Here is a 13,778-nt window from a genome sequence, read left to right as displayed (position 1 = left end):
TTTAGGCTAATGTCTCCACAGCTTCACCTTTAACCAAAAGTGATTTACGTACATAACCAATTTACTAACTTGTCAAGGTTTCAGAATTACAAATTAATTTCTACTAAAAGCAAAAAGATGAACTGTGACATGAGTAAAATTACTTTAAAATAAATGCATAAAATGTATAAGCATATCATTTTATTTTCATTTAAGCCAACTATGCTGTAAGCTATTTAGACAAGATGTATGATTCACATTTTACACTTTAATACAAATTTCAGAACATAAAGTATATTTTCTATTTTTCAAATCCGTATTTTATCTTAAATACAATATTTATAAAACAAACAGCTCCTGCAACAAAACATTATTAGAAGAGTTAAATTATTTATTAAAAAATTTTTTTTTTAGAGACAGGGTCCCATTCTGTCACCCAGGTTGGAGTGCAGTGGTATGATCACAGCTCACTGTAACATCAAATTCCTAGGCTCAAGTGATCTTCCTGCCTCAGCCTCTTGAACAGCTGGGACTACAGGCATGCACTACCATGCCAGGCTTTTTGTTTTTTAAATAGAGGCAAGGTCTCATTATCCTGCCTAGGCTGGTCTTGAATGCCTGGCCTCAAGTGATCCTTCTGCCTTGGCCTCCCAAAATGCTGGTATTACAGGCACGAGCTACCACATCTGGCCAAAATTATTTTTTAATGGTTGTGGTGGAGCCAATTTTCCTCATTATGTACCTACAGGAAATTAGCACACTCTCACAGTTCTTGAATACAACAAAGAATGTGGTAATGATGAGTACATACTATATATAAATTCAGCCAAACATCCACATCCAAAATTTAAGACTGACTTTTGATTTTAACCTAAAATTTTGAACATAAAATTTAAAATGCCCTCCAAACTATCTTTCTCTTAGGGTAGCCATCAATCATCTTCTTTCTCAATATAGGTCTTTGTATTAACCCGCGCCATCTGCCTGGCCAAGTACCTGTCTCTAGCTGACATTACAGTTTCTTCATTGTTCCGCTTTGCAAACTTGCTCACTGCCTCAGGTGGTCTGTCTGGTTCTTTACCCTTCTCTTGCCTTTCCTCTGTGAGTCTGTGTTTTGTTCCCAGTGATGATTCAGAATTAGAGGCTTTCTCCTGGTTTCTTTCTTTGTCCTTTGCTATGTTTCTCATTTTGTTGGATATTTCTTGGTCAAGAAATGTATCCTTTGCCCTAGAATTTGGGCTGCTTTCCTTTCTATCTCGATTTCTTTCTGAAGATTGAACACTTACTTCTCGTTTTTCTCTATCTCTGTATTTACCATTATTTTCATATCTTTCCTTCCTTACTTTCATATGCTCTTCCTTTGCTTTGCTTTTCTCTTCCTTCTCTCCTTTCTCACTGTGTCGGTTCTGATCATTTTGTTGTCTATCTCTTTCTTGTTCTCTTTGGGAATATTTCTCCCTGTCTTTCTCCCTTTTCCACACTCTGTCACTTCTTTCTCTTTGGTCCCTTGACCTTGGTTTATCTTCCTGTTCATGCCTCTTCCAATGGGAATCTCTATGACTGGCCTCTCTGTGCCTATGAGAATCCCTTTCTTTCCAGTAATCACGGTCAGTGTAATGGTTCTCCTGGTCTCTGGATTGCTTCTGTTGGTGCTGATCTTCCCTTTTCTCATGTCCTCTCGATGTTCGTGATCCTTTCGTGTGGTGTCTGGCACTGTGCCCTCTTTCTTCACTAGGTGACCGAGAGTGGTTTTGATTCCTGTGGTGCTTGGAGTCATTCTCAGGAGTCTCTATGACCTTTTCCCTTCTGCAGTTCACTCTAGTTTCTTCTACTTCATCATCCTCACTGCTCTTAGCATCAAAGTCACTGTCCGCATCTGGGTTTTTCTCTACTTTCACATCAGTTTGAAGAATGCATTTCTCCTGTGGTATTCTGCTTTTTGAACTTACTTCTTTGGAGTAGCCCCTTGATTTTTCTTCCTTTATACCAGATCTTAAAAACAAAAAAACAAAAAAGGGCAGAAAAAATGCCACATTATCAGTTGTAATAAGCAAATGAAGGGTTCATATAATTTTTATCAATACTCAAATCAATACACCTATAGTGATATACACTATCTGATTATCCAAATGCAAAAAGGTCCTGATGTCTATGCAAACTAGTAATTTCAAATTCATACCATTCAGAACATGTCCAATATTTGTAGAAGTGAAAAGAGAAAATTAGCCCTTGTCTACTATATTACTAGAACCTACAGGCAAGGATTCGTACAGGTCTTCATTTTTTGGTAAGCCTAAGACAAAGAATAATTGGGAAAAGTAAGATATGTTCTGAATCTAAGTTCTGTTTTCGCAACATGAAGCTTAAGTTGTGACTCTTAGATTTTTTGTTTCCTTTCTTATTTATTTTGAGACAGTTTGTCACCCAGGCTGGAGTGCAGAGGCACAATCTTTGTTCACTGCAACCTCCGCCTCCCAGGCTCAAGTGATCCTCTCACCTTAGCTTCCTGAGCAGCTGGGATTCCAGGCCTGCACCAACACGCCCAGCTAATTTTTGTATTTTTAGTAGAGATGGGGTTTCACCACATTGGCCAAACTGGTCTCAAACTCTTGACCTCAGGTGATCCAACCACCTCAGCCTTCCAAAGTGCAGGGATTACAGGCGTGAGCCACCATGCTCGGCCTTTTTCTTTTCAAAAAATTATAAAAACAGTCCTAGAAATACATGAAGATAATCTCTGCACAGCAAAACAGTGGCAAATACAATCCTAAATATTTACTCTCTCTCATGATGAAAAACGCACTAGTATCCTGATATACTCCTTGGCACCTATCACAAAATGGAAATATATTAATTTGTCCATTAGAATCAACAGCACTAAAATTATTTATATTACTTACGTTGTTCCAGCTGGCAAGTACAGTTAACTCTGTACTATTCACACAGTGAGTATAATGTAAATAAGAATCACTCAGTGATTCTTACTAATCACTTACTAACCACACTAATGCTGCAACAACTTTGGTTCTCCAGGAATTATTGGCAGAACTATCTTGGCTAAAGGACCCACTAACAGTTAGGAATTTGATTATTAGACTCTGAGAAGTACAACTATGTCAACGACATTACAGAGTTTCCAGATGAAACTCTAATACAAAGACATAATGTATAATTTCCATTCAAAACCTGAATCTTCAAATACAGTTTCTTAGGTTCATACTTCTCACCAATTTTATAATCAAAACCTAGCAGCGCAGGGAGGGAGTGGGGCATAAACTTCCTCTCCTCACCTTAATTTTATTCTCCTACCTCTTCCCTTCCTTAGCAACACGGACTCAGATCTACTCAGAACCGTTTCTGTTAATTTTTTTTTTTTTTTTGCTTAGGACAGACTCTTTTATCTTCAGCTACATACTTATGGCATAATCATCTCACCACTCCTATAATACCTTATAACTTTATTCAAAAATCCTCTAATCCTTTACCTTCTAGACCAGCACTAATAGAAATGCCTCAAGAAATGGTAATGTTCATATCTGAGCTGTCCCAGTATGGCAACCATCAGCCAAATATGGCAACTGAGTATCTGAAATGTGGCCACTGTGATCAAAACTTTAAATTTTATTTACATTTTTAATTTTATTTTATTATTAATTAATTAATTTATTTATTTATTTTGAGACAGAGTCTTGCACTGTCGCCCAGGCTGTAGTGCAGTGGCACAATCTCAGCTCACTGCAATCTCAGCTCACTGCAAGCCCCGCCTCCTGGGTTCATGCCCTTCTCTGGCCTCAGTCTCCCGAGAAGATGGGACTACAGGCTCCTGCCACCACGCCCAGCTAATTTTTTGTTTTTGTATTTTTAGTAGAGATGGGATTTCACCATGTTAGCGAGGATGGTCTCGATCTCCTGACCTTGTGATCCGCCCGCCTCGGTCTCCCAAAGTGCTGGGATTACAGGAGTAAGCCACCGCGCCCAGCCATTTTATTTTATTTTTTGAGATGGAGTCTAGCTCTGTCGCCAGGTTGGAGTGCAGTGGTGCAATCTCAGCTCACTGCAATCTCCGCCTTCCGGGTTTAAGCAATTCTCCTGCCTCAACCTCCCGAGTAGCTGGGATTACAGGCATGTGCCACCACGCCTAGCTAATTTTTGTATTTTTAGTAGAGACAAGGTTTCACCATGTTGGCCAGGATGGTCTCGATCTCCTGACCTCATGATCCGCCCGCCTCAGCCTCCCAAAGTGCTGGGATTACAGGTGTGAGCCACCATGCTCAACCTACTTCATTTACTTTAAATTAAGTAGCTACACGTGACCAGTGCCTACATACTGAACAGTGCTGTTCTAGCCCCTGATATGTAAGTCTTACATTTTATGAAGGCTGGGTCCTATTTTTGAAAATAAATCACTTTCCTTTTTATATACTATCTGAACATGTATATAAGACTTACATTGTAGACACCTAATTCTTTCCAAATTTCTCCTTAATTCTGACAGCAAAATCATTTTAAGGTACCAGGCACCAATCATTTTAAGGATCATGAGGAATACCTACATTCTTATTTAAAAAAAAAAAAAAAAAAGCAGCCAGGTGCAGTGGCTCATACATGTAATCCCAGCACTTTGGGAGGCTGAGATGGAGGGATCACTCAAGCCCAAGAGCTCAAGACCAGCCTGGGCAACATAAAGCCCCATCTCTACAACAAAAATACAAAAAGAGGCTGGGCGTGGTGGCTCACGCATATAATCGCAGCACTTTGGGAGGCCAAGGCAGATGTATCACCTGAGGTCAGGAATTCGAGATCAGTCTGGCCAACATGGTGAAACTATCTCTACTAAAAACAATCTCTACTAAAAACACAAAGATTAGCTGGGCATAGTGGCATGCACCTGTAGTCCCAGCTACTCAGGAAGCTGAGGCAGGAAAACCGCTTGAACCTGGGAGGCAGAGGTTGCAGTGAGCTGAGATCGCGCCATTGCACTCCAGCCTGGGCGACAGAGCGAGACTCCATTCCATCTCAAAAAAAAAAAACCAAAAAACCAAAAAAAAAAAAACAAAAAACACAAAAGAAAATTGGCTGGGCATGATGGCTTGCACCTGTAGTCCCAGCTACTTGGGAGGATCATTTGAGCCCCTGAGGCAAAGGTTGCAGTGAGCTATGACTGAATCACTGTACTCCATCCCACCCTAGGCGACAGAGTGCGACTCTATCTCAAAATAAAAAAAAGAAAAAGAAAAAAACCACAATTTGATTTTGCTTTCCCTTGAAGATTTTGCTCTCCCTTGTTAAGACTTGTAAGTCACTTAAAAATTCAGAAACTTTATACATTAAAAGTTTGTCTTTGGTTTTACAATAATATTAAACTCAATCACTGACTATGTTTTAATGTAACAATTTCTGTGAACTGCAGAATAAAAATGATCTTAAACTAAATCTGTAGGTTTTAAAATCAAGAAACTGCAAATTTCTAGCCATTCATTCAATTAGGTAAGGCTGGCTGACAACACAATATGCAATGTTGTAATCTTCCATCTTTCAGAGGGTTAAAATGACCCCACAACCACAGATTATTATAACAGTATCTTTCTTCAAAATATTTCACATACATCATATACATCTCCTCACCTGGCTTCACGAAAGCTGCATTTAGGTACTTCCTCTTCACCAACTGCTTGATTTAATAGGTGCCTATAAAATCCACTGAGATCTCTCTGCTTGGTTACATCCAAACATGCTAACAGAGGGAAAGCAAAAATTAGAATATATTCAATAAGGCACAGTGCAGTTTCATTTTACAGACGTAGAGTATATAACATACAGTGTGTAAACTATTCTCTGGATCAGGATTTGGCAAACTATATCCTACAGGCCAAATTGGGCCTGTTGCCTGTTTTTGTAAATACATTTTTATTGAAACAAAGCCCTGTTCATTTATGTACTGTCCAAAGCTGCTTTTGTACTACAAAAGCAGAGCTGAGTAACTGCGACAGAGATCACACATACAAAAAGCCCTAAAGTATGAATACGATCTGGCATTCATAAATATGAATTTATAAATTTAAAGTCTTAAAATATAAATACTAAAATACTATCTGGTCCTTTATAGAAAGACTGCTGACTGGCACTCTAAACACATAGTACATGCTTAGACAGAATGTTACAGACTTGGTTTTCTTCTGCTTAAAAGCTGAAGAGGCCAGGCGCAGTGGCTCACACCTGTAATCCTAGAACTTTGGGAGGCTAAGGTGGGTGGATCATCTGAGCTCAGGAGTTCAAGACAAACCTGGCCAACATGGTAAAATTCCGTCTCTACTAAAAATATAAAAATTATCCAGGTGTGGTGGTACATGCCTGTAATCCCGGCTACTTGGGAGGCTGAGGCATAAGAATTACTTGAACTCGGGAGGCAGAGGTTGCAGTGAGCCAAGATCACACGACTGCACTTCAGCCTGGGCGACAGAGCGAGACTCTGTCTCAGATAAAAAAATAATAATAATAAAAAAAGGCTGATGAGCATTTGTCAATTAAAGCATTTACAGGGCTGGGCATGGTGGGTCATGCCTGTAATGCCAACACTTTGGGAGGCTGAGGCAGGAAGATTACTTGAGCCCAAGAGTTTGAGACCAGCCCTAGAAACATAGTGAGACCCCACCTCTACAAAAAATACAAAAATTAACCAGACACAGTGGTATGTTCCTATAGTCCTAGCTACCCAAGAGGCTGAGGTGGGAGGATCACTGGAGCCTGGGAGGTCAGGGCCGCAGTGAGCCATGGCTGAGCCACTGCACTCCAGCCTGGGTGACAGAAACCCAGTCTCAAAAAAAAAAGTATTTTATAAATACATACTCTACTTAGATCTTGAGACATAATCATGAGCAGAAAGCACTAAAGCATTAAGATATTCTTAATTCATCCAATTTTTATTCTTTCTTCAATTAATGTTATTCTTTTTCTAATTGCCTCATTGATACTCCTTGAGTGGTGTTACTCTATTATTTTCTCATTCCAGAAAAATGTAACTAGGGTTTAAAATTATATTTATATTGTTTCTGACAAATGCCATGGTGTTATACTTTGTAATAAATGTTTTTACATTTCAAATCATGTTCTAAGGCAAAAGCCACAAAATGAGAACTAAGTCTAGTAGAAATAATAGTTACTGAAGAGTTCAACTGTGTTTTTAAACTTTCCTCTCTGTTTTATAGTACTATATAATACCATATTTCTCATGTCTTGAATTCCTAAACATAAATTATGATCACAAATTCATAACCCAAAAATTCAGTGACAGAGCAAACAGCTAACCACAGGGTAGAGATTCTGCTACTGTTTCCTTGTGCCTTTCCCACTCTTTCATGTTACCTTCCAGTGCAGCAGCCCTCTTTTCTCTTTCTTCTTCCTCAGCTCTCTCTTGCAGTTTTTTCTTATATGCAGACGTCACAAATGCTTCTTTATCATCAAACTCTCCCTTTTCCATTTCTCGTTCTCTCTGGATTTTCTTTTCCATTCTTTTTTCCTGTTCCTTTTTTCTGATCTCAACAGCTTTTAGCAAGTTGTGAATATACTTGGGCTAAGGAAATAAAAAAGATTTACGAAAAGAGTAAAAAAATAGTAATTGTTAATATTACAATTTTTATAATGAATTCATTAAGATAGAAATGATCGGCCCAAATAAGATTGTCTTCCCTACATTCAATATAAACTTACTAGCAAGATTAATATTGAAACTGTTTTCAATAAAAATTTAGGTGTAGCAGAGATAGAAATTGTTTATAATGTGATTTAACTTTAAAAAAACATCAAACTAAATATAATTTTTTTTCTTTTTTCTGATATTCTCTTAATTAAAAAAAAATCAGAAAAGTTCCTGCTAGTTTTTCACATTTAGTAGAAATATGACTATTTAAAATAGTAGCTTTAATATAATTTTATACCATCACTCTACTAGTAGGTAACTGTCAGATGCAAATGCCCTTAAAATCAGCCTGTGCTTGTGAAAGAACAAGAGTTGATAGAAAGAAAATCTGAACTTATTTCAGTTTTTCCCCATCCCACATTTTTTTCTCACTGAAAATAAAATCATGATAGGTGCAGGCAGATGATTCAGTTACCAGCTAGGAAGGAATAAAAAAAATGAGAGGATAATAAAACACAAATAAACATACACAGGGCAGGAGCAGTACAAATTTGGTACACTAGAATTCCAAGGAAAAGTTTCCAAAAAACTATTTGCAAAGGTTTCAAAGCAAAAAACAAAATTGTTAGATAATTCACTTGGCCTGTTAGGATAATACACGTAGTACTTCTTGAGTTCTAAGATCAAATCTATAATATCTGGAATTAGGGATTCTTCACACTTCACATACCTAAAAGCTTTTTCTCAGATCATTCTCATGTTAAAATAAGATTAAAACACAAAATGTTAGGTCAAGGTCAAAGAAAGTGTGTTATTTCAGCTAACAAACCTTTCGGTCTTTCCCCAAAAGCAATTTGGGATTATTTTCCTCCTTTTTTTTCTGCATTTCATCATAAATACTGTCATATTCATACACAGTAGCATCTTCTGCAAGGGCCTTCTGGATTTCCAGTTTGGTCTTAAAAAAAAAAAATTAAACATGTTTCAAAAATATGAGCCAGCCAATAGATACAACAAAATCTATGTTTTTTGAGAATGGTTCATAAATTGAAAATATATCATAAAAATTACAATCACATTTCAGATACGAAATATGAATAAATTCTGGAGCCAGGCTGCCTGGGTATGAATCCTGGCTCTACACTGACTAATTACTCTGGGCAAGTTTGTTTATAATCTTTTGGTACCTTAATTTCCTCATCTAGAAGAGAAAGAATAATGATTATCTTTACATTCTAAGCTGTTATAATTAAATGACTAAACTTAAAACACTTAGAGCCTGATAAAGAATAAGTATTCAATAAACATCAACTATTATTATCATCTATTCATTTGTATATAATTATCCACATCAAAAGGTCAAAAGGTACGATGGAAACACCTAACCTTGGTTTTGACAGGCCTGTATTATATACTAAACTTTCATTATCATTTTTAGAGTTGTCAAACATAAAGTCTCTGCCTTTATCATGTTCCTTCCATCTTAAATGATGTTTTTTTCTCCTCTTTCAAGCTATCAAAATCTTATCCAGTGTTTAAGGGCCAGTCCTACTTCTTCTTTGAGCCCATTTCTGAGGCCTCTAACCCCCAATGATTTTTCTTCTAAACACTGAGGAACATTCTATTCTGCAATAATTAGCCCTTAATAATACACTATATATATTTTTCTTTTTTTTCTTTTAAGAGATGGGGTCTCGCTCTGTCGCCCAGGCTAGAGTGCAGTGGTGCAATCTTGGCTCACTGCAACCTCTGCCTCCCAGGCTTCAAGTGGTCCTCCCACTTCAGCTGCCCAACTAGCTGGGACTATAGGCGTGTGCCACCATGCCTGGCTAATTTTTATATGTTTTGTAGAGACAGAGTTTCACCATGTTGCTCAGGCTGGTCTTGAACTCCTGGGCTCAAATGATCCACCTACCTCAGCGCCCCTACAAAGTGCTGGGATTACACGCCTGAGTCACCATGCCAGGCATGGGTGTTTTCATTTCCTGTTTTACAAATCTTAGCCTTTTGCCCCCAGTTGTAAATTCCTGAAGTACAGAGTCTATACACTTTAACTTTTTCCTGAATTGCTAGATTGGCTAATGTAGAACCCAAGAGGGATCCTTTTTAAGTGACAGGATGATGTAATTCAAAAGAATCTATCTGATAGACTCGGGTTTTTACATACCAACATTTAAACTGTGAATAATGCACATGCTAACTGAAAAACCTTTTTTCTAGAATATTGTTTAAAATATTAAGAAATTCATTTTTTTCACTTCTCAACCTTTAGAAAGTGAAAGATTCTCCTGCCTAGATGTTGAAATGGCACTCCTGCTCACTCCCCAAAACCAGCCTGGATAACACAAAAAGGGAAACATGGAATCTAAGAAATAATCACCACTACAATAACAAAAAGCAAGGGAAAAGGGAGACTGAGGGCTGTTTTTTTTGAGACGAAGTCTCTCACTGTTGCCCCGGCTGGTGTGCAGTGGCGCCATCTTGGCTTGCTGCAACCTCCGCCTCCCGGGTTCAAGCAATTCCCCTGCCTCAGCCTCCAGAGTAGCTAGGATTACAGGTACGTGCCACCACACCTGGCTAATTTTTTGTATTTTTAGTAGACATGGGGTTTCACTATGTTGGTCAAGCTGTTCTCGAACTCCTGACCTCATGATCTACCCACTTCGGCCTCCTGAAGTGCCGGGATTACATGCGTGAGCCACTGAGCCCGGCCAGGGCTGTTTTAAACTGATGAGATGCCTTTGTATATGTTGGGAGGAGAGCTGTAGGGGAGCACTTGAGTAGGTATGTTACTATTAACTATGTTGCAACATAAATAAAGCAAAAACTGAACAGATATCCAAGGAAAAATAGACAAATCCACAATCACAGAAAGAGATTTTAACATATGCCTCTCAGTAACAGAATGGACAAAAAAAAAAACCCCACAAAACAAAAAAACCAACCAACCAACAAACAACAACAAAAACACAGTATGAATATATATGGATTAACACAACTGGCCCAATGGCACATACAGAACATTTTCTTTTTTCTTTTTTTTGGGGGGGTTCAGAATCTTGCTCTGTCGCCCAGGCTGGAGTGCAATGGCACCATCTTGGCTCACCGCAACCTCCACCTCCTGTGTTCAAGTGATTCTCCTGCCTCAGCCTCCTGAGTAGCTGGGACTACAGGTGCACACACCACCAGGCCTGGCTAATTTTTATATCAATACAGAACATTTTCAAACACAGAAGAAATATTTATAAAAACTGACTATATACTGGACCATAAAGTAAACCTCTACCTGTTTTAAAGGCATGAAACAATACAGTGCAGTGTCTTGGAACCCAAAATAATCATGTTAGGGACTCGGTGTGGTGGCTCATGCCTGTAACCCCAACACTTTGGGGGGCCAAGGTGGGCGGATCACCTGAGATCAGGAGACCAGCCTGGCCAACAGGGTGAAACCCTGTCTCTACTAAAAATATAAAAATTAGCCGGGCATGGTGGTACACACCTGTAATCCCAGCTATAAGGAGGCTGAGGCAGAAGAATCACTTGAATCCAGGAGGTGGAGGTTGCAGTGAGCCACTGCACTCCAGCCTACGTACAGAGCGAGACTCCATCTCAAAAACAAAAACAAAAACAAAACAAAACAAAAAAAACCCCAAAAAACAAACAAGCAAAAAAACAAAGTAATCACATCAGGAATGAATAACAAAAAGGTAATCAAAAACCTCCGTTATGTTCAGAAATTAATAATACATGGGTCAAACCATAAATCATAATGCAAATCAGAAAATGTTTTGCATGAAACAACAAAAATATTGCCTATCAAAATCTATAAGACGCAGCTACAGAAGTACTTAGAGGGAAACATATAGCATTAAATGCATATATCAGAAAAGAGAAAGAACAGAAAACAGAGAGCTATGCACCCATCTCAAACAGTTAGAAAAATAACAAAATAAACCCAAAGAAAATAGAATGAAGAAAACACTAATCTGTCAGGACAGAAAATGAAGTAGAAACGAACAAAATGTATACAGTATTATATTAGCTCATAGTATAAGGCTCGCCAAACCTTGGTATTATCAGACTTTTTCAATGTGGGTAATTATAGTGAAAGAAAAGGAAAACTACCCTATTCTGCCCAGTCTCACTTATGATGCAAAAATCTTCAATACTTAAAAACTCTCAAAAACTTCAGTAAGCCAAATGCAACAATATAAGAAAAGGATAACATTTTATGCTCATGTTAGGTTTATGCCACTTATGTGAAGTCACAGCAATTGATTTTCTAAAGTTAAGCTGACTTCACATTATTGGTATAAAACCAACATGGTCATGAAGTAGTATTCTTTCTGTATATAGTTTACCATTTAAACAAATAAACAACAAAACCCTCAAACTAAGAAAACAATTTCCTTAGATTAGCATCAAATATCTACCAGAGACCTACAGCAAATGTTTTATTTCCTGATGACATACTGAAAGTTTTCCCAATGAAATAGGGAATACGACAATAATGTTGCCATCATCGGTTCTGTAAACTTGAGGTTCTGATAAAAGAAGAAAAAAATCGTTTAAAGTACCCCATTTTAAAGAGCACTTTCTCTAAGATTCAGTAAATGCAATCAAGCTAGTATTCTTCATAGTAAAATGAAAAATAGCTTCAACTGGTATGGATAAAGACTCGACAAGCTGAATCAACCAAGTGGGGAACAAATGGAAGAGTATGTAATATACATGTGAGAAAAAAAAAAACAGCAGAAAGCAGGTGAAAGGTATAACAGTTGTAGCAGCATTCCTAATTTCCAAGCAAACTATGAAAAAGTCCCACTAAACAGATAAAGTGTCTTGAACAAGACAGAGTTAAGAATAAAATTAGATTTGGGATTAATGCTTTAAGTGAAGGAAAAAAGGCAGCATAAAAATGTTAAAATAATCCTGGAAAACAAGATACCTGTATTATCGTGGATAAGTTACCCAACTCTCCAGAACTAAGTCTCCCATTTACATAGTGAGGAAGTTGAATTTAACGGTCTCTCCAAAATTCTGACTCAAAGCACTACAGTGTTTATATTAAATAATCAGTTTTTTTATGTTTTATGTGTATATTAAATCATTCTGAGGCTGCTGAGTTACACATTATATTTCACTGTGAAACTCTTGACATTATCTTAAAATGACTAAATATATCCTTCTGTGCTAATTCCTCCAGGAGGGTGTGAAACACAGTGGTTAAAAGCTTAGGTTCTGAAGTTTCACTGTCTAGTTTTGAACACAGCCCTACCATTTATTAACTATGTGGTCTCATGCAAATCACATAAATTCTTCTTGCTTTCATTTCCTTAACTACAAAATAAGGATTATAAAAGCATAATTATTGTAAGAATTAAAGATCATTCTTAAAACATAGTTGACATGATGCCTGGCACATACAAAGTGCTTAATAAACTCACCTTTATGCAGGTTTCCAGTTAGACAAAGAGGAAATAGTATCAAAAATTATAAAGCTAATGTGGAGGATAAATAATTTAAAATGAAAAAGAAAGGTACCTTGCTATTGTTTAATTTCATTACATTCTATAGCAGAAAATCTAAGATATACTAGTATAGAAGTAGAAAAATTAGTAAGTCTTCAGGCCTAGTTTGATATTTAGTAGTATGATCTTAAGGAGCACTTTATTCTTTCTGAGTTTCAGATTTCTTAATCAGGACTATGGGGAAGTTTGTGAGAATTGTAAAAGATAAATGTATGTAAAAAGTACTTGGAAACACTAAGGTACTAGCAAGTCTTTTAAAATTATCAGGCCAGACACGGTGGCTCACGCCTGTAATCCCAGCATTTTGGGAGGCTGAGGTGGGCGGATCACCTGAGGTCAGGGGTTTCAGAACAGCCTGACCAATATGGTGAAACCCCGTCTCTACTAAAAACACAAAAATTAGCTGGGCGTGGTGGTATGCGCCTTTAGTCCCAGCTACTTGGGAGGCTGAGACAGGAGAACTGTTTGAACCCAGGAGACGGAGACTGCAGTGAGCCGAGAGTGTACCATGGCACTCCAGCCTGGGCAACAGAGCAAGACTCCATCTCAAAAATAAATAAATAAATAAATATCTATGTCTATATATTTTTATCTATCTCTGATATTCTTCTTTCTTGGCAGATGAGTTTCAA

General features: G+C 37.7%; 1 protein-coding gene and 1 long non-coding RNA gene across 9 annotated transcripts in view; both read right to left on the bottom strand.

The window, feature by feature from the left end:
- Positions 1–165: 165 nt before the first annotated feature.
- The window catches only part of NSRP1 (nuclear speckle splicing regulatory protein 1), a 67,621-nt gene continuing 54,008 nt past the window's right edge, over positions 166–13,778 (bottom strand). For all 8 annotated transcript variants that reach the window (XM_077970728.1, XM_077970729.1, XM_077970727.1 and 5 more), the window contains 4 exons: positions 8,445–8,573; positions 7,342–7,549; positions 5,605–5,713; positions 166–1,971 (listed from right to left, as the gene is read on the bottom strand). In XM_077970728.1, coding sequence (XP_077826854.1) covers positions 912–1,971; positions 5,605–5,713; positions 7,342–7,549; positions 8,445–8,573 — 1,506 coding nt within the window. In that variant the 3' untranslated portion in view covers positions 166–911. The remainder of the gene's footprint in view (positions 1,972–5,604; positions 5,714–7,341; positions 7,550–8,444; positions 8,574–13,778) is intronic.
- LOC144335418 (uncharacterized) lies at positions 10,639–13,507 on the bottom strand. The gene is made up of 2 exons (XR_013406272.1): positions 11,115–13,507; positions 10,639–10,806 (listed from the first exon to the last, which is right to left on the bottom strand). It is a non-coding gene; the product is annotated as an uncharacterized LOC144335418 (long non-coding RNA).

Source organism: Macaca mulatta, chromosome 16 (assembly GCF_049350105.2).
Source record: "Macaca mulatta isolate MMU2019108-1 chromosome 16, T2T-MMU8v2.0, whole genome shotgun sequence".
NCBI lineage: Eukaryota > Metazoa > Chordata > Mammalia > Primates > Cercopithecidae > Macaca > Macaca mulatta.
The sequence above is the reverse complement of the archived record's forward strand: the minus strand, read 5'-3'. Positions and strand labels throughout refer to the sequence as shown.